Source organism: Bubalus bubalis, chromosome 16 (assembly GCF_019923935.1).
Source record: "Bubalus bubalis isolate 160015118507 breed Murrah chromosome 16, NDDB_SH_1, whole genome shotgun sequence".
NCBI classification, from domain to species: domain Eukaryota; kingdom Metazoa; phylum Chordata; class Mammalia; order Artiodactyla; family Bovidae; genus Bubalus; species Bubalus bubalis.
Genome location: NC_059172.1, coordinates 6829132 through 6850721, shown reverse-complemented (window position 1 = coordinate 6850721; position 21590 = coordinate 6829132). Strand labels below are relative to the sequence as shown.

The 21590-nt window shown below is 42.0% G+C and overlaps 2 protein-coding genes across 2 annotated transcripts in view; both read left to right on the top strand.

The window, feature by feature from the left end:
- LOC102394697 (olfactory receptor 4S1) overlaps positions 1–13870 on the top strand; it is a 45840-nt gene extending 31970 nt beyond the window's left edge. The window contains exon 3 of the mRNA XM_006042679.3: positions 13780–13870. Coding sequence (XP_006042741.2) covers positions 13780–13791 — 12 coding nt within the window. The 3' untranslated portion in view covers positions 13792–13870. The remainder of the gene's footprint in view (positions 1–13779) is intronic.
- On the top strand, positions 13818–15038 carry LOC102392766 (olfactory receptor 4X2-like). Its single transcript, XM_044929110.2, has one exon. The coding sequence runs from the start codon at positions 13818–13820 to the stop codon at positions 14745–14747; it is 930 nt and encodes a 309-aa protein (XP_044785045.2). The 3' UTR covers positions 14748–15038.
- The last annotated feature ends 6552 nt before the right edge of the window (positions 15039–21590 follow it).

The following is a 21590-nucleotide window of genomic DNA, read 5'->3' as shown; positions in this document are numbered from 1 at the left end:
TGGTATCTCTCAGCTACGTGAACTCAGGCTGAGTCACCAGGATTCTTATATCTCTAGGGAACACAAGGGAGGCAAGTTTACTGTGCTCTTGTTTTAAATCAGCAGAGTGGACCTTCTGGCTTAGTCTCAACATTCCCAAGCCTGAGGCTGCAGAGGAGTGGATTCTCCATCTGGTGAATCCTGAGATGTATGAGCTCTCTTTGGTCGCTTGGCCTTAATGGTTTTAGACTGAATAACTGGGAAGCTGCATGCTTTAGGGGATGTTCTTGGGGTATTATTTGCCTCTCTGTGGTCAGAACAGAAAAAAGAATTGTGGTGAGACAATAAACACTGGGGTGAGTTTTATTTTGTGAGCATGTGATGGTTGACATTTCACTTTGAAAGCAAAGGGAATATTGTAAGACATCCATGGCATTTTACAAAGTGCTCCACATTGATCTGGTCTCTGCCTGAGGCAAGCACTGTGCTAGACACAGGACACAGGGATGGAGAATACATGGTATTAATCTTTTATTCTTTCAACATTTAATGAACATTTACAATGTACCAAATACTGTGCTCAGAAGCTAGGAAAGATCTATATTTGCTGCTCATTCAGTGCATATTCACTGAGTACTATATTGTGGTGGATATTCAGTTGGCACCAGAGATGGAGTGTTGAGCAGCTTATAATCTCTGCCCCAGTAAATTCACAATTTAGTGGAGCAGATGATCACAGAACACAGTTATAAGTCAGTGTGTAAAATGCTGTGATTTCAAAATGTCTTGAGAGAGGAGGGATCACTGACTCTAAGGGTCTATAGATTGGGAAATGGATTTCCTATTTCTGAGAAGCTTCCAAGGCAGCACAGTATATGAATACTTAACTTCTTCTGGGATGGGCTAGGAGGGAGATATATGGCATCTGATTGTGAGGTAGGTTTTATCTCCATGGAACAGTGTGGATTTGAGTCTCTGAGAGGGTAACTAACTTTCTAGATTAGTTACCACCTGTAGTAATTGGAATGTGAACCTAGGAGTCCAGCAGTGATTTGGTAAAATTCTCAAAAGATCTGAGGGTTTAGTGATGGTCTCTGCAGTCATAAACTCTATCGGTGATTTCCTTATAGTGGTGACTTGTGATAGTCCGTAATCATCTGTTGCCAGTGTTCAAGGAAGGATGCTTTGTGGTGTGAGTGGATGTCACATGACTCCTGGTCTCAGGTGCCCTGGAGTCCACCTATAGAAGGGACCATGTTGATACAGTTTGAGCTCAGTCACCTTGACCACATCCAGCATGGGTGAAGATAGTCTGCTAACCAGTCAATGCACAATCGTGGCGATGTTCTGAGGTGTTGGAAGGCCTGCCTTCTTATAAGGATGTGTCATAGTCGGCATTTTGGGTGGAGAGTGGTTTGTACTTCTATTGCCACTGAGGGACAGAAGCCGGAAAGAAGTGAAGGTACCTGTAAAGAGAAGAATTGTGAATGGATTGAGCTGGAACTTTTGCAAGGAACTAGGTCACCTGGTGACGGAATGTAGAAGCAGATAATTAGGTGGATAACAGAAATAAGAGAGCATGCTGAACATCCAGGGAAGTTTCTTCAGAAGACCCTGAAGGGTATATGGGAAGGTGAGACTCCTATTCTGAAAAGTAGCAAGGGAGAGGAGCAAAAGGAAGTAGGATGAAGGAAATCTGCAGGTGAAAGACAGAAGCATTCAGTGGCAATAGAGACAGTTATTATGGACACAGCAATGCTATACCTGCTGCCCTACATCATCCAGTGAGGCAATCAGTCTCCTAATAGACTTCTAGTTCAGCCTCTAGTCCACTAGTCCAATTTCTGCATACCAAGTGATTCTGCCTTTGGGTCCACTAACATTTTTGATGATTCCTCATTGTCTGTTGAGCAAACCCCAAAGTCCATAATAGTCCTTTGTAAATTATACTAGATCCTGTCTCCAACTTTATGGTTGCTTTTCTTCACTTTACTCCAGCTTCGCTCAAATTTTTATAGTTTGCACTTCCTCCACGGCTTCCTTGGAGTGTTCTCCCCTTCTTGTCTAAATAACTAAATCCTACTTATCATTCAGTAGCCAGCTCACAAGCTTCTCACACTTAAAACAGATTGTTATTTAAATTTCCCACTTAATTTAGGAGTCTTGTTTCCTGTCATTTCAGATCACCCTTCCAAATTCCTGCTTCGTGGTGGCTACGTCATGGCTAAAACACACAATGTGACAGAATTCATTTTCCTGGGACTTTCTTCCAATCCAGAGGTGCAGAAAGTCTGCTTTGTGATGTTTCTGCTCCTGTTCACAGCCATTGTGCTGGGGAATTTCCTCATTGTCCTCACTGTCATGAGCAGCAGAAGCCTTGGCTCCCCCATGTACTTCTTCCTGAGCTACCTGTCCTTTGTGGAGATCTGCTATGCCTCGACGACAGTCCCCAGACTCATCTCAGATCTGCTGGCTGAGAGGAAAGCCATACCTCTGTGGGGCTGCGTGTCACAGTTTTTCTTTATCCACTTGTTTGGTGGCACTGAGGCTTTCTTGCTTACTGTTATGGCCTATGACCGCTACGTGGCCATCTGCAAGCCCCTCAGCTACACCACCATCATGAGCCGGCAGGCGTGTGCCTTCCTGGTGGGCGCAGCATGGGTGGGGGGCTTTGTGCATTCCTTGGTTGATAGCCTTCTTGTTTTCCGCTTGCCCTTCTGTGGCCCCAATGTGATCGACCACTATTTCTGTGATATGCTTCCCCTGCTCAAACTTGCCTGCTCTGACACCATCCTCATTGGTCTTTTGATTGTTGCCAACGGGGGGACCCTGTCTGTGATCAGCTTCATGGTCCTCTTAGCCTCCTATGTGGTCATCTTGCTCCATCTGAGGACTCGGAGCTCCGAGGGGCGGCGCAAGGCCCTGTCCACCTGTGGGTCCCACGTCACTGTGGTCACCTTGTTCTTTGGGCCCTGCATCTTCATCTATCTGAGACCTTCTACCACACTGTCTGCGGACAAGATGGTGGCCGTGTTCTACACAGTGATCACCCCACTGCTCAACCCTGTCATCTACTCCCTGAAAAATGCTGAAGTGAAGAAGGCCGTGAAGAGGCTGTGGGTCAGAGCAATGAAACTAGAAGAGAGGTAGAGGCTGAGCTTGGTGTCTTGGTATTAACATCCATCACCACAAATAGTTACATATATTTTATATATATATATTACATATATATATATATTTTTTTTAACCTTGTGAGAATCCATTTTTTTCCCCCAGTCCAGCTGTGTTGCTTGTGGGATCTTAATTTCCTGAGCAGGAATGGAGAGTGCATCCTCATCATTGAAACCATGTAGTCCTAACCATGAGACTGTCAGGGAATTCCTCTTCTTTTTTAAAAATCCATCCAGCAACGCTGTGCCTTTTGATTGGAGAATTCAATCTATTTATCCTTAAAGTAACCATTGAAATGTAAAGCCTTACTGTTTCCATTTGATGAAATACTTTCTGGCTGTTTTGTGGTTAATTTTTAATACTCTTGTTACCTACATTTGTGAATTGGTGACTTTGCATGGCGTTTTCCTCTTATTTCCTTATCTTTATTTCTTGTGAATCTACTGTAGATTTGCCTTGTGGTTATTATGAAGCTTACATAAAAGACAACAAACCTGTCTACCTTATGTTGTTAGCAACTTAATTCAATTGCGTACAAACACTTTACCTCCTTATATCTCCTAAATGTCTTCAATATTACAATATGCCTCTTTTTATATTGTGTGTTCTTTCATAAATTATAGTAGCTATGATTACTTTGCTACTCATATCTTTTAACTTTTATACCATAGTTAAGTGGTTAACACATCATCTATTACAGTATTAGATTTTCAGAATATGACTATACATTTGCTTTATTTTATGTGTTGAATAGTTTCCATATATTTTCATGTTACTAGTCACTGTCTTTTTTTATTTTACCATAAGGAACTTTTGGCACTTCTTGTAAGGTATGTCTGGTGATATTGAATTATCCTAGGTGTTTATCCGTGAAAATTTTTTTCTTCTTTATTTCTGAATGATAACTTTTCTGGATAGAGTATTTTGGGTTGGCATTTTTTTTTCAATAATTTGAGAATATCTTTTCATTCTGTTCAAGCCTGCAGGATTTCTGCTATGAAATCTGCTGATAATCTAATGGAGGTTTCTTTGCTGGCTTCAAACTTCTCTTCTCTCTCTGCTTTGAAGATTATCCCTTTGTGTTTGATTTTTACAGTTTTGTTATAATATGTATTGAGAAGGTCATTTTGGATTCATATAATGAATACTTTATTACTTTCATGACTTGAATGCCCAAATCTCTCTCCAGGTTTGGAGAGTCTTCTGTAATTTCTTCAAATAAGCTGTCTGACCCCTTCTCTTTTTCTTTGGAATGACAATGATATTGATTTTTTTTTTTTTTTTGATGATCTCCTATAGGTAACATTTCTTCACCTTTTAATTTTTTTCTATTCAGCATTGGATATTCCAACATTTCTATTCTGTATCTGGGCTTCCCTGGTGGCTCAGATGGCAAATAATTCACCTGCAATGAGGGAGGCGTGGGTTTGAACCCTGGATTGGGAAGGTCCCCTGGAGGAGGGAATGGCAACCCACTCCAGTATTCTTGCCTGGAGAATCCCCATTAATAAAGCATCCTGGCTATGGGATCACAAAGAGTTGGACATGACTGAGCAACTAAACACATTCTGTATATACTGATTTTTTTTTCTATGTCTACTCTGTTGTTGATGCTCTCTATTGCATTTTCTAGCTATTGAATTCTTCAGAAATTCAGCTCCAGAATTTCTGTTTAGTTCTTTTGTATGATCACTAATCTTTGTTAATGGTCTCATTTTGATCATGTATTGTTTGCCTGATTTCATTGGATTGTCTTGCTATGATTTCTTGAAACTCAGTGAATTTCCTTAAAGGAGAGTTTGAATTATTTATTATCTATCTAAATTGTAGATCTCCATGTTTTTGGGTTTGGTTACAGGAAGATTACCGCAATCTTTTGGTGTTGTCTTGTTTCCTTGATATTTTATGTTCCTGGGAATATTGCATTGTTGTTCTTGCATTTGATTTAACTGCCACTTGCTCTGTTATTTACCAATTGCTTTAGGATAAAATATCTTTCATCAGTCTTGCTATTGATTCTAAGATGTTATAGATTCTAAAGCTTTCTCATACTTTGTATAGATGTACCAGCTCTAAACCTCTTGCTTCCTTTGTGGCATAATTCTTAGAGATTATTTGTATTCTTTTGAGCCTACAATGTGTCAATGGAACTGTCTCTCTCCTTTTCCCTGAATACAGTGTACAGTACAGGTTTATGCCCACACACTTGGCGCTATTTCTACATCTCTGCCTATCTGTTAGAACCTGCTCTTGCTGTTGCTCTTGGGAGTATGCATTGGGAGTTGGCTGCAGAAGAGGGGAAGGTGGGAACTTGCATGCAGTGTGCTGAGGATGTCAGTGGTTTAGCTGGGTGTTCCTGGGTGAGATTTTCTCCATGACTTGTGAACAATCTTCCTGATAGAATCTAGAATTCAATCAGTATGAACTTGTTGTTCAGTCACTAAGCTGTATCCAACTCTTTGTGACCCCATGGACTGTAGCACACCCGACTTCCCTGTCCTTTATTATCTCCCAGAGTTCACTCAAATTCATGTCCATTGAGTTGGTGATGCCATCCAACCATCTCATCCTCTGTCACCCGCTTCTTTTGTCTTCAATCTTTCCCAACATCCAGGTCTTTTCAAATGAGTCAGTTCTTTGCATCACATGGCCAAAGTATTGGAGCTTCAGCTTCAGCATCAGTCCCTCCAATGAATATTCAGGACTGATTTCCTTTAGGATTGACTGGTTTGATCTCCTTGCTGTCCAAGGGACACTCAAGAGTCTTCTCCAGCACCACAATTCAAAAGCATCAATTCTTCATTGCTCAGCCTTGTTTCTGATCCATCTAGCTTCAGCAATATGTGAACTGTGAACTTCCTGATGTTCAAGCTGGTTTTAGAAAAGGCAGAGGAACCAGAGATCAAATTGCCAACATCTGCTGGATCATAGAAAAAGCAAGAGAGTTCCAGAAAAACATCTATTTCTGCTTGATTGACTATGCCAAAGCCTTTGACTGTGTAGATCACAATAAACTGTGGAAAAATCTGAAAGAGATGGGAATAGCAGACCACCTGATCTGCCTCTTGAGAAATTTGTATGCAGGTCAGGAAGCAACAGTTAGAACTGGACATGGAACAACAGACTGGTTCCAAATAGGAAAAGGAGTTCGTCAAGGCTGTATATTGTCACCCTGTTTATTTAACTTATATGCAGAGTACATCATGAGAAACGCTGGACTGGAAGAAGCACAAGCTGGAATCAAGATTGCCGGGAGAAATATCAATAACCTCAGATATGCAGATGACACGACCCTTATGGCAGAAAGTGAAGAGGAACTCAAAAGCTTCTTGATGAAAGTGAAAGTGGAGAGTGAAAAAGTTGGCTTAAAGCTCAACATTCAGAAAACGAAGATCATGGCATCCGGTCCCACCACTTCATGGGAAATAGATGGGGAAACAGTGGAAACAGTGTCAGACTTTATTTTTCTGGGCTCCAAAATCACTACAGATGGTGACTGCAGCCATGAAATTAAAAGATGCTTACTCCTTGGAAGGAAAGTTATGACCAACCTAGATAGCATGTTCAAAAGCAGAGACATTACTTTGCCAACAAAGGTTCGTCTAGTCAAGGCTATGGTTTTTCCTGTGGTCATGTATGGATGTGAGAGTTGGACTGTGAAGAAGGCTGAGCGCCGAAGAATTGATGCTTTTGAACTGTGGTGTTGGAGAAGACTCTTGAGAGTCTCTTGGATGGCAAGGAGATCCAACCAGTCCATTCTGAAGGAGATCAGCCCTGGGATTTCTTTGGAAGGAATGATGCTAAAGCTGAAACTCCAGTACTTTGGCCACCTCATGGGAAGAGTTGACTCATTGGGAAAGACTCTGATGGTAGGAGGGATTGGGGGCAGGAGGAGAAGGTGATGACAGAGGATGAGATGGCTGGATTGCTTCACTGACTCAATGGACGTGAGTCTGAGTGAACTCCGGGAGTTGGTGATGGACAGGGAGGCCTGGCGTGCTGCGATTCATGGGGTTGCAGAGTCGGACACGACTGAGCGAATGATCTGATCTGATCTGATCTGATCACATCTGTATATTACTACTAGAAAAAACCATAGCTTTGACTATATGCACCTTTTCCAGCAAAGTGATGTTTTGCTTTTTAATATGCTGTCTAGGTATTGCATAGCTTTTCTCCCAAGGTGTAAGCGTCTTTTAATTTCATGGCTGGAGTCACCATCTGCCATGATTTTGAAGCTCAAGAAAATTAAGTCTGTCACGGTTTCCATTGTTTCCCCATCTATTTGCCAAGAAGTGATGGGACCGGATGCCATGATCTTCGTTTTTTGAATATTGAGTTTTAAACCAGCTTTTTCTCTCTCCTCTTTCACCTTCATCAAGAGGCTCTTTACTTATAGTGGTATCATTTGTATATCTGAGGTTGTTGATGTTTCTCCTGGCTATCTTGATTCCAGCTTGTGATTCATTCAGCCTGGCATTTTGCATGATGTATTCTGCATATAAATTAAATAAGCAGGGTGAACTTAAGTCCGTTTAATAAACTCAAGAATCCAAAATTCCTCACCACCCATCTGCTTCCTCCTTCCCTCCCTATCTGTGCTAATCATGAAAGCCTCCATACAATTCTCTGGAAGCTGTGAGGGTGAAACGAGCTTTCTCAGCAGCATCCTGCAGAGCTGGTGAAGTCATATGTTCACTCACCAGCTCTCATTTTCTCCTGTGGGAAAATCACAAGGCAACCAAGGTCAGCCCTAAGCTGTGCCCCTTTGGGGGAAGAGTGATGCGGGCAAAGTCAAGATGTTCATTCTTCACACCCTAGTGCATCCAAAGGTATATATGTGTGTGCGCATGCGTGTGTGTGTGTGGGTGTTATACACGAATATTGCTTCAAAGGAGTGTGAAAGTTCCATTGAAAAGTCTCACCTCCACAAAGATTCTCTCATATGTAGGTGAAATCCCCAGTTACTGTTCCCACTGGCCTTCCCATGACAGGGCCAAGAGGGGCCAGAACTCATTCACAGTCTCCTGTAGGCCACATGGCTGGTCCTGACATCTGCCTGCCTCTTGCCCCATACACCTGTGGGTGAGGTTCCTTGGCGTATGGAGCTGGATCCCACAGCTCCCATAGAGGCACTTTTGCTCATGGGTGGATACCAAGTGTTTACTGTTAAAGGGAGGGGGCAGAACTGAGCGCATCGTATGCCAGCATGATGCTGCCGTCACTCTCCATTTTCAGGCATTTGAGGCAATTAAATTCTTCCTTTTTGAAGCTTCTTTGGCCTCTGTTGCTTAATAGTTTTTGTTTGCCAGGTACAGTACCTGGTATGATGTAGCTGCTCAATAAGTACTTGTTACATAGATGTTGTCTGTAACATAGCATCTCTATTATTCTTTATGCTAAATATGCTTACATGATTGATCCTTGAACAATACGGATTTGGACTGTGCAGGGTCACTTATCTGAGGATACTTTCCAATAAATATGTTGAGAAATTTCTCGAGGTTTGTGACAATTTGAAAGAGCTGGTAGATGAACCATGGAGCACAGAAATATCTAAAAAATTAAGAAATAGCTCGATAAGTCATGAAAAAAATGTAGATATTAGTCTACTTTACTATTTACTGCAAATAATACATACAAATCCATTATAAACTGCTAAATTTGTCAAAACTCATGCATACCTAATATTACTTAAATATTGGAAACTTTTATATAATTATTTGCTCATCTTTTTCCTAGTGTTTTTTTGTGAAGTGAAAGTCACTCAGTTGTGTCCGACTGTCTGTGACTTCATGGAGTGTCCTCTGTCCATGGGATTCTCCAGGCAAGAATACTGGAGTGGGTTGCCATTTCCTTCTCCAAGTGTTTTTTTTTTTTAATTGGAGGATAATTGCTTTACAATGTTGCATTGGTTTCTGCCATACAGTAATGCAAATCAGCCATAAGTGTATAGGTATATATCTCCTTCCTCTTAAGCTTCCCTCCCACCCCCATCCCATTCCTCTAGGTTATCACAGAGCATCGCTGGGCTGAACGACCATACCATACCGTATTGCAGCTTTCCACTGGCTATTTTACACACTCTTTTGCAACATAAAGGGTGATGGTTAATTCAGGGTTTTCACTCTCAAAACCAATTGCATTAAAATCTTTAAAATGATGTTAAAATGTATAATGATTTTCTCCTTAATCATTAGTTAAAACTTGGAATCTTGTTAGAACTTCAATCAGCATTGAATTAATGACATCCTGAGTAGCACTGGTATAGAGCACACTGATCTTACAAAGTGCCATTGTGGCCCTGGTGAAAGCTTTCACTACAAAAATTTTAATACATATTCAGGTGTGGTCAAGACAGATTAATATAATCACATGTAACCAAAATCTAGCTTGAATAAATACTGCTTTGGACAAATTTTGTTTCCTCTTGAGCTGCTGCTGCTGCTGCTAAGTCGCTTCAGTCGTGTCCGACTCTGTGCGACCCCATAGACAGAAGCCCACCAGGCTCCCCCTTCTTGAGCAGGGTATCTCAATAGCAGTAGTATTGTTGCTCTGGACTCAGATAACCTTTGCTGTGGGGGGCTGTCCTGTGCATTGTAAGATACTTCTCAGAATCTCTGGCCTCTTCTCACGAGTTGCCAGCAGCATATCCTCCCCACCTAGATTGGGACGATAAAAAACGTCTCCAGATATTGGGGGGCAAAAACTACGCATGATTCAGAACCAGTATACCTTATCCTCATCAATGGCCAGGAAGTGCTATTTCAGTATTCTGACTCTTGTGGCCCACATTCCTGGGACCCATCCTTGAAATGATATCATTTCATGTAAAGTCACGTGATTGAGTTCATGATAAGCAAGAGGTGTGTCTAATTGACTTCTGAACAGCATAGAGGTCCATAGCCTAAGTGCCCTGTGAACACTGGCTGAAATTAATTTAACATTTCCTATTGATTTCTGAAGTTATGTTACCTATAGGGAAGTTTGAGATGTTTGTATCCAGGTCCTGCTTCCCATGAGATAGGTGCCTGATTAGGAAGGGGCCAGGCATGGGTCTCTGGGGACCAGTCTTCTCTCACTTGATCATCATGCCTTCCCCCTGGTATCTCTCAGCAGAGCGAACTCAAGGCTGAGCTGCTAGACTTCTTATTTATGGAACATAGAGAGGCAAGTCTACTCTACTCTTGTTTTTAATCAGGTGAAGTAGATGCACTGGCTTAGTCTCAACATTTGCAAGTCTAAGGCTGAAAGGGGATCATATTTTCCGTGTGGCAACTCCTGAGATGTATGAGCTCTGGTTGAGAGCTTGGTCTTAGGTGCTTTCAGATTGAATAACCGGGAAACCTGCATGCTCTGTGGGGTAGTTTCAGGGCATCATCTGCCTTCTGTGGTAATAACAGAAAAAAGAATTGTGGTGAGACCACAGAGCCACAGAAACATTGGGGTGAGTTTTGTTTTGTGAGCATGTATTGATTACAATTCCACTTTGAAAGCAAAGTGAGTTGCCCATGGCATTTTGCAAAGTGCTCTCACATTGGTCTGGTCTTTGCCAGAAGCAAGCGCTGTGCCAAGTATTGGAATTCAGGGATGAAGAATATGTGGTCTTTTTCCCTGGGGAACTTTATTCTTTCAACATTTTCTGAACACTTACAATGTTCCCAAATACTGTGCTATGACGGTAGTTAGTCAGTGTTAGTCTCAGTCGTGTTCGACTCTTTGTGACCCCATGTACTGTAGCCCACCAGGCTCCTCTGTCCATGGAATTTCCAGGCAAGACTACTGGAGTGGTTTGGCGATCCCTTCTTCAAGGGATATTCCCGACCCAGGGTTTGAACTGCAGTCTCCTGCATTGTAGGCGGTTTCTTTACCGTCTGAGCCACCAGATCCGTAGCCACTCTACATTCTATGTACACCGCTGAGTGCTATATTATGGAGGATATTCAGTTAGAACTGGAGATGGAGTGTTGAGCAGGACATAATCTCTGCAAGTTCATAACTTAGTGGGGCAGGTGGTCACATAACACAATTATAAATCAGTGTGTAAAGTGCTGTGATTCCAAAATGTCTTGAGAGTGGAAGGCCACCAACTGCAAGGCCTGTGGATTCCGAAGATGAACTCCTATCTTTGAGAAACGTCCACGGCAGCACAGTGAATGAGTCCTTAACTTCTCCTGGGATGGAGATGTATGACATCCACCTGTGAGGTAGGTTTTGACTCCATGGTACAATTTGGATCTTGAGTCTCTGTGAGGTGAAATAACTTTCCAGATAAGTTACCACCTAAGGATATTGGTATGTATACCTAGGACTCCAAGCAGTGCTTTCTTCCATGAGTGATTTGGTAAAATTCCCAAGCTGATCGGAGAGGTTAGTGCTGGGCTCTGCAATTGTAAACTCTATTGGTTTCTTCATGGTGGTGACTCATGATCGTCCTCGATCATCTGGGCCTGTCTCCAATGCTAAAGGAAGGAAGCTTTGTGGCATGAGTTGATGTCATATGACTCCTAGTGTCAAGCACCCTGGAGCTTAACCATACAAGGGCCTATCTTGATGCACACGGATCTCAGTCAACTTGGATAAATCCAGCATGGATGAAAAGAGTCTGCTAATCAGTCAGTGCACAATCTTGGTGATGCTTTAGGTGTTGTAAGGTTGGACTTCAGAGGAGGATTTGTCAAGGCACTAGTTGGGATTCTGGGTGGAGAAGTCGTTTGCACTTCTGTTGCCACTGGGGATATACAATTGAAAAAGTGAAGGTACCCAGGTAGAGAATTGTGAATGTATTGAACTGGAGCTTTTGCAAGGAACTAGGTCACCTAGTGTCCAAGTGTAGAAGCAGATAATTAGGAGGAGAAGCAAAAATAAGGAGTCCTGAGTGTCAAGTGAAATTTCTTCAGAAGACTCTGAAGGGTATATGGGGAGATGAGAATCCTATTTTTGTAAGCCACAAAGAGAAAAGGAGCAAAAGACAGTGAGATAATGGAAATTCGTAGGTAAAAGCCAAAACATTCAAAGTCAATACAGAGACGATTATCATGAAGATAGCAACACTATCCTTTCTGCCCCTATATCACCCAATGGGGCAACCAATTTTCTAATAGGTTTCTCCTAGTCCAAAGTCTGGGATTCGCTGGTGGCTCAGTTCAGCTCAGTTCATCACTCATTTGTGTCTGACTCTTTGTGACCCCATGGACTGCAGCACGCCAGGCTTCCCTGTCCATCACCAACTCCCAGAGTTTACTCAAACTCATGTCCATTGAGTCAGTGATACCATCCAACCATCTCATCCTCTGTTCCCTTCCCCTCCCGTCTTCAATCTTTCCTGCTGCTACTGCTGCTAAGTCACTTCAGTTGTGTCTGACTCTGTATGACCCCATAGATGGCAGCCCACCAGGCTCCCCCGTCCCTGGGATTCTCCAGGCAAGAACACTGGAGTGGGTTGCCATTTCCTTCTCCAATGCATGAAAGTGAAAAGTGAAAGTGAAGTCGCTCAGTCCTATCCGACTCCTAGCCACCCCATGGACTGCAGCCTACCAGGCTCCTCCGTCCATGGGATTTTCCAGGCAAGAGTACTGGAGGGGGTGCCGTTGCCTTCTCTGAAGCATCAGTCCTTCCAATGAATATTCAGGACTGATTTCTTTTAGGATGACTGATTGGCTGTCCTTGCTAACCAAGGGACTCTCAAGAGTCTTCTCCAACACCACAGTTCAAAAGCATAAATTCTTTGGCACTCAGCTTTCTTTATAATCCAACTCTCACATCAGTACATGATTACTGGAAAAGTTGTAGCTTTGACTAGACAGATCTTTGTTGGCAAAGTAATGTCTCTGCTTCTTAATATGTTATCTAGGTTGGTCATAATTTTCCTTCCAAGGAGTAAGCGTCTTTTAATTTCATGGCTACCTACTCCAGTATTCTTGCCTGGATAATTTCATGGATGAAGGATCCTGGTGGACTACAGCCCATAGGGCCTCAAAGAGTCAGACTTAATTGAGAGACTAACACTTTCACCTGTTTCACAGTTCAACGTCTAATCCACTCGTCCAAATTCTACCTACAAAACGCTTTTACTTTTCAGTTGCCTAACTTTTTTTTTCAGGATTTCCCATTGTCTGTTGACTGAACTTCAAAATCCATAGGAGTCTTTTATAAAGTGATACTATAATCTATTTCCAGCTTTAGTATTTCTATTTCCACTTTACTCCAGCCTTACTCAATGAATTTCCATTGTTTGTACATCCTCTTCTGCTTTTTTGGCGTGTTCTTCCCTTTTTTTTCACATGACAAAAATCCCATGGATCGAGGAGCATGGAAGGCTGCAGTCCATGGGGTCGCTGAGGGTTGGACATGACTGAGCGACTTCACTTTCACTTTTCACTTTCATGCATTGGAGAAGGAAATGGCAACCCACTCCAGTGTTCTTGCCTGGAGAATCCCAGGGACGGGGGAGCCTGGTGGGCTGCCATCTATGGGGTCGCACAGAGTTGGACACGACTGAAGCGACTTAGCAGCAGCAGTATCAACTCCTACTAATCTTTCAGTATCCAGTTCACAAGCTTCTCGGACATGCAAGGGATTGTTATGCAATTTTCCTACTTAATGTATGAGTCTTTTGTTTCATTTCAGATCACCCATTGAAATTCCTGCCTTCTGGTGGTGATTTCATGGCTAACGCACAGAATGTGACGGAATTCACTTTCCTGGGACTTTTTTCCAATCAGCTGGTACAGAAAGTCTGCTTTGTGATGTTTCTGCTCCTGTACACAGCCATTGTGCTGGGGAATTTCCTCATTGTCCTCACTGTCATGAGCAGCAGAAGCCTTGGCTCCCCCATGTACTTCTTCCTGAGCTACCTGTCCTTTGTGGAGATCTGCTATGCCTCGACGACAGCCCCCAAACTCATCTCAGATCTGCTGGCTGAGAGGAAAGCCATATCTCTGTGGGGCTGCATGACACAGGTTTTTTTTACACACTTCTTTGGTGGCATTGAAATGTTCTTGCTCACTGTGATGGCCTATGACCGCTACGTGGCCATCTGCAAGCCCCTCAGCTACACCACCATCATGAACCGGCAGGTGTGTGCCTTCCTGGTGGGAGCAGCATGGGTGGGGGGCTTTGTGCATTCCTTGGCTCAAATCCTTCTCATCTTCCGCTTGCCCTTCTGTGGCCCCAATGTGATCGACCACTATTTCTGTGATGTGCTTCCCCTGCTCAAACTTGCCTGCTCTGACACCGTCCTCATTGGTCTTCTGATTGTTGCTAATGGGGGGACCCTGTCCGTGATCAGCTTTGTGGTCCTCTTAGCCTCCTATGTGGTCATCTTGCTCCATCTGAGGACTCGGAGCGCCGCCGGGCGGCTCAAGGCCCTGTCCACCTGTGGGTCCCACATCACTGTGGTCACCTTGTTCTTTGGGCCCTGCATCTTCATCTATCTGAGACCTTCTACCACCCTGTCTGTGGACAAGACGGTGGCCGTGTTCTACACGGTGATCACCCCACTGCTCAACCCTGTCATCTACTCCCTGAGAAATGCTGAAGTGAAGAAGGCCATGAAGAGGCTGTGGGTCAGAGCAATGAAACTAGAAGAGAGGTAGAGGCTGAGCCTTGGTCTTGATCCTCGGGCTTAGAATGATGGTGAATAAAAGCAAAGTGACACAATGGAATGAAGGACACTCCCTAGGGTTTGTTATTTTTAGATTACTCCAACTGGTTCCATTCTTCAACAGCTTCATTGTACTCATTTGTTAGATATTTTCTTTTATGGATATACTATTACTTAACTAGCCATTTTTCTGTTACATGTTTAGATTATTTATATATTTTTACTACTATAAATAATAATGTGCTAAGTATTCTTGAATAAAAATCTTGATTGATATTTCTCATTTTTAAGTCTAATTTGCTATCATAAATTTACTGCATTAAAAGTTACTATAGCTTTTGATGCATAGTCTCAAATCAATTCTCAGAAGGTTTGTAATCCAGCACAGTCATTACAGTTTTTCTTGGTGAGAAATAAAATTGTATACACTCTCTAATGATCTCCCCACAAGATGTTTATTAATTGTAAAAATTTAAATGTAACTTTATAGTTGTGAAACCTGGTAGACACTTCCTTTAACAATTACTCACATTTATTATTGCCATTTACAAAGAGACACACAACGTCAGTGTGATATTTCTACCCAAAATACATAATCTGAGTTTAATTATGAAAAAAACTCAGTCAAACCTTAGTTAAAAGACATTTGGAAAGGAGAGAGATCAAGATGGTAGAGTAGGAGGAAGCTGGCTCATCTCCCTTCATAAATATATGAAAACTACAGCCACATATATAGTGACTCTCACTAAAGTTGATACAGGTACTAGCAGAATTGTTCTTCTACAACCAAGAGATCCCCATGGATTCTGATGGAAAGGGAGGAGATGTGATCTGTTTAGGACTCACACCCCCAGTGGGGAACACAGAAAAGTAGAGTGGTGCACTGGGACGACCCAGAGGGATGGAATGGGGAGGGAGGAGGGAGGAGGGTTCAGGATGGGGAACACATGTATACCTGTGGCGGATTCATTTTGATATTTGGCAAAACTAATACAATTATGTAAAGTTTAAAAATAAAATAAAATAAAAAAAAAAAAAGAAAAGTAGAGGATATTATAGACTCAGGGTATTGAGGGGTTGAAACTACATATTAAACACCCCAGGCCTGAAGTCTGATACCAGGAAGAGGAGCCCTCTTAGCTGGCTTGAAAACCAGTGGGGCTTACCAGAAGGATTTAAGAATCCAAGACTCTGCTCTTGAAAGCATACACACAGCCTTGCTTACTCCCAGTTACAGCACAAACACAGCAGATTGAAAACTGGGGATCCAGCTGTTCCTCCAGCACCCCTCAAGCATGCCAGTCTTCTTGCCTGTCTGCGCTGGGCCCCTAATGCTCTGGGGCTGCCACTAAGCCAGAGGCTGCCATTACTAACAGGGAGCACACTTCAGGGAACAAACCAGAATGAATCCAGCCCCTGCTTCTGATCAGGGCAGAAGCGGCCATTGCCAGTGCATGCTTTGGTGCACACACTTGGGAGAGTGAGACTAGCTCCAGGGCAGAGAGAGCCTCTACTCTTGTCTCTGTACACTCTCAGAAGGGAGCGAAACTGGCTCTAGGTGGAGACCGCCATCAAGGTACTGAAAGGAAAAAGCCTACAACCTAGGATACTCTACCAGCAAGATTATCTTTCAAAATTGAAGGAGAAATAAATAACTTCTCAGAGCAGCAAAAACTAAAAGAGTTCATTAATACTAACCTGACCTTATAAGAAGTATTAAAGGGTCTACTTAAGGGAAAGAGAAAAGGCTACAGAACTAAGAAATTATAGGAAGGGGAACATTCCACTGGTAAAGGCAAATATATAATAAAGGCTGTGGATCAGCTACTTAAATAAACTAGCATGAAATTTAAAAGACAAACAATGTGAAATCAGGTATCACTACAATAAAGAGTTAAGGGATATGCATGAAGATGTAGAATATAACATCAAAAAATGTGGGGAGGAGTGAAAAATACAGAGATTTTAGAATGTGTTTGCATTTAAATGACAATCAGTTTAAAACAAGTAGATATAGGTCAACATATATGAACTCCACGATTACCACAAATCAAAAACCTACAATATATACACAAAAACTAGAGAGAAAGAAGCACAAACAGCATTAAAGAAAATCATCAAACCACAAGGGAAGAGTCTAAAAGAACAAGAGTAGAACTACAAAAACAATCAGAAAATAAATGGCAAAATCACTAGTCCATACCATCAACAATTACTTAAAATTTTATTGGGCTAAATGCTCTAACCAAAGACTTAGGGAGGTTATTTGAATAAATAAACAAGACTTATCTAAGTGCTGCCTCCAAGAAACTTACTTCAGAGCTAAAGATACAAACCGACTGAAAGTGTGGGGATGGAAGGAATATATCATGAAAACAGAAATGGAAAGAAAGCTGGGATAGCAATATGCATTTCAGACAAAATATGCTTTAAAACAAAATCTATAATAAAAGACAAGAAAAGACATTACACAATGATAAAGTGATAAATACGAGAAGATATAGCATTTATAATATACCTAATATAGGAGGATCTAACTGTATAAGACTATATAAATTATATATATGTAATTTATATTAATATAAATTGAAACGACAATAATACAGTAATTGGAAGGGACTTGTCCGCTTACTTCACTGAACAGTCATTCAGATTTCTCTACCTGTTAACATCCTATCCACCCTCAAAAACCCACCTGAAATGCTGCTGCCTTAAAATTTATCAAAACGTAGGTACACACACTTACAGACCATGTAAGCGTAAAGCATGGTGCTATTTGCAGTAGAGAGAAATGTAAACAAATGTGAAGATGCAGTATCAAGTCAAACTTCATAAAACTAATGGTAGTACATACAGTATGACTGTAATAATTCCATTGCCACCTCCTGTTGCTATGACAGTGAGCTCAAGTGTTGCAAAGATACACTTAAAATGCCTCTTGATGCTAATCAATTACCCATAAGCAGTCACCTCTGCAGTAAATTGTTTTTCTCAGTAAAAAGTGATCTCTTGAGGTTCTTGTGTATTTTTCATCATATTTAGTGCAATATCATAAACATCAAATAACACTAGGGGACCCTTATGAAATGCTGCCACTAGTGATTCTAGAAGTACTTTTAAGAAGCAAAGTCATGACGTTACAGAAAAGTTGAGTTGCTTGATATGTTCCATAGATTGAGATATGCAGCAAGGGTCGCCTGCCACTTTAAGACAAATGATTCCAGTATAAGGATGATTGTAAAAAAAAAAAAGAAAAGAAAATCCATAAAGCTATCATTGCAGCTATTGGTTCCATTGACACTTTGAAGTCAGGAAGTACCTTGCTAATAAGGGACTGTCTTTTAAATCTCTTTTGGTATTGGACAATGCCCTTGATTACTCCTTGGAAGGAAAGTTATGACCAACTTAGCATATTAAAAAGCGGAGACATTTCTTTGCCAAAAAAGGTCCGTCTAGTCAAGGCTATGGTTTTTCCAGTGGTCAGGTATGGATGTGAGAGTTGGACTATAAAGAAAGCCGAGTGCCAAAGAATTGATGCTTTTGAACTGTGGTGTTGGAGAAGACTCTTTCAAGTCCCTTGGACTGCAAGGAGATCCAACCAGTCCATCCTAAAGAAGATCATCAGTCCTGGGTGTTCACTGGAAGGACTGATATTGAAGCTGAAACTCCTATACTTTGACCACTTGATGCAAAGAGCTGACTCATTGGAAAAGACTATGATGCTGGGAAAGATTGAGGGCAGGAGGAGAAGGGGATGACAGAGGATGAGACGGTTGGATGGCATCACCAACTCGATGGACATGGGTTTGGGTGGACTCTGGGAGTTGGTGATGGACAGGGAGGCCTGGCGTGCTGTGGTTCATGGGGTCGCAAAGAGTCGGACATGACTGGGTGACTGAACTGGACTTGATTACTCAGAACCCTATGAGGTTAACACTGAAAGCATCAAAGTTGTCTGCTTGTCCCCAAACACAAGGAGTATAATTAAGCCTCTAGATTGAGGGAGTTGGTGATGGACAGGGAGGCCTGGCGTGCTGCGATTCTTGGGGTTGCAAAGAGTCGGACACGACTGAGTGACTGAAATGAACTGAACTGAACTGAAGGTTCATTATCTGTGGTGCTCTATAGAAAGGATTGTCAGCACTATGGGAGAGAACCTGATAGAGAAAGCACCATGAAAGTCTGGAATAATCACAGAAGTAAAGATGCCATTATTGAAAAATCTGTGAAACCATCAAGCCTGAAACAATAAATTCCTGCTACAGAAAACTTTCCAGATGCTGTGCATGACTTCACAGGATTTATGACAGAACCAATCAAGAAAATCATGAAAGAGATTGTGGATATGGAAAACAAAAAAGGTAGGGAGTGAAGTGTTTCAAGATATGGATCTTGAAGAAATTCAAGAGCTAATAGACTGCACACTAGTGGCATTAGCAGAAGGCACCTTGATGGAGATAAGTGCTTCCAAATCAGTGCCCGGAAATGAAGAAGACATCAAAGTAGCACCAGAAAACATTGACATTAGACAGCTTGGACAAGGGTTCCAATTAGAAAGGGCTGATTTTGACTTCTTTTAAAACATAGACCTTTCTATGAAACAGGCACAGAAACTAAATAGTAGAAGAAGGATTAGTACTTTGTAGAAACAATTTTACAGAAACGAAAAGCAAAAAGTCAGACAGAAGTTATGATGTATTTCCGTAAAGTTACATCAAATGCACCTGCCTCTTCTGCCTCCCCTTCCACCTCTGCCTGAGACAGCAAGACCAACCCCTCTTCTTCCTCCTCTTCCTCAGTCTACTCAGTGTGAAGATGAGGAGGATGGTTGCAAAGAGTTGGACATGACGGAGCGGCTGAACTGAGCTGAAAGCGTTTGGTCCAGACCTAAACTCAGAGGAGCTGCCCTCCCTTTCTCTCAGTCCTTGATGCAGTAGGCTAGGATGTTAGTCTTCAGGCTGTGTTAGGAGCTGCTTACTCATGTGGATGTTTCATTTTCTCCTGAGATCTACAGAAAGGACATTAGCAACGAACTTGAGTCACTGGATATTGCAAGAACAGATAATATCTACTTCTACTAAACTGTCAAAATTCTCAGGGATTATCTCATCTATTGAGGATTGAGAGTTAGTTGGTCTATTGAGGGATAATTGATCACTTTTTCCCTGGTCTCACTGGAAAAAACACAGGAATCAATGAAAACATTTTATTTTTTTTTAAGAGGCAGAGATTGTAAAATGTTTAAAATGCCTTCTTACTTCACAAAAGTGTAATGATATAACACAGCATTGGAGACCTCCTGGTTAGGTTCTTAATCGTCAGTTCTGTTACAACATAAAATGAAACCCCAAGAAAATGTATTTTTAGGCAATACATTGGAGAAGGAAATGGCAACCCACTCCAGTATGCTTGCCTAGAGAATCCTGTGGACAGAGGAGCCTGGTGGGCTGCCGTCTATGGGGTCACACAGAGTCGGACACGACTGAAGCGACTTAGCTGCAGCTGTAGGCAATAAATATAATAGTACAAAGGAAAATTTGTAGAGGGCAAAAGACTACTCTGTGTATACAATTTTGAATTCTCTTCCCACTTATTATTTGTATCCTTTTGGGTATTGCTTGAACTGCATATAACAGAAAAGCAGAGCCGCTTCTAAGACAGAAGTACAGAGGCAGACAAGCCAGCATGATTATTGAGGTCGAACAATATTATCAGAAATCTAGACTCCGCCACCTCAATCCTGCAGCTTTAGCCTCATCACCTTGAAGGGCTGCCAGTGCTGTGCTCCAGTGCCGCCCAGTAGGATTTTATGCTGCGCTAGACACGTGCTCTGTCTGTACTGTCCTGTGTGATAGTGTTAACTGAGCAGTTGAGATGTGGCTATCCAGACCAAGGAATGGAATTTTAAAATGTATTTATTTTTAATAAGCTAAAGGTAAAACGTTTCACGGGGCTAGTGGGTACCATGCTGGACAACACAGCTCTCACATTTCATCTGTCTTCCCAGGAAGCAGGAAAGGAGCACGGGGAAGGGGCAAATGAATTCCTTTCTTTTCAGATTTTTCAAAAGTGCCACATAGCACTTTTACTTTCACATTGTTTGATGGACGTGAGTCACATGATTACCCTTATTTGCAGGGGAGATTGGAAACTAAAATATTTTCTTCTGTGTAGAATTATGTTCTGCTAAATATCAGGGTTTTGCCCTGTTCCAAAAGGGAAGAGGATGGATGTAAGGATTGGCTTATGGTCTCAGGCAGTCTATTAAGAGTCTATTGTACGCTCAGTCACTCAGTCGTGTCAGACTCTGTGGCCCCATGCACTGTAGCCCACCAGGCTCCTCTCTCCATGGGATTTTCCAGGCAAGAATACTGGAATGGTTGCCATTTCCTCCTTCAGGGGACCTTCCCCATCCAGGGATTGAACCTACATCTCGCAGATTCTTTACCACTGAACCACCTGGGAATCTATTACCCATGTAATTAAACACTTTTTATAAACATGATTTTGATAGCTTGGTTATGTCGCCGAGTCCAATTGTGGCATAATTTACTAATTATTCACTCACTTCAGAATTTTCAGATATATTTAATAACTTATTCAACAAAAGTTAATGAGCGTGTGCTGCATTCCAGACGTTGATGAAGAGACTGACGCATGGGGGGAACTAAGTGACTTGAATCCATGAACGTTAGAATCAGGAGGCACATTGGAGTTAACCTAGTGCAATCCTGTCACGTTATACAGAAGAGGAAACCTGGGAGAGTGACAGGTGAAACAGTGAGATGACGTGGCCTAAGTTAGTTAATCGAGTCCTGACCCAGCTAGTGCCCAG

Bases quoted from the DNA above. Each gene is read 5' to 3' on its own strand.
- LOC102392766 (XM_044929110.2), top strand. From the start codon at position 13,818: ATGGCTAACGCACAGAATGTGACGGAATTCACTTTCCTGGGACTTTTT.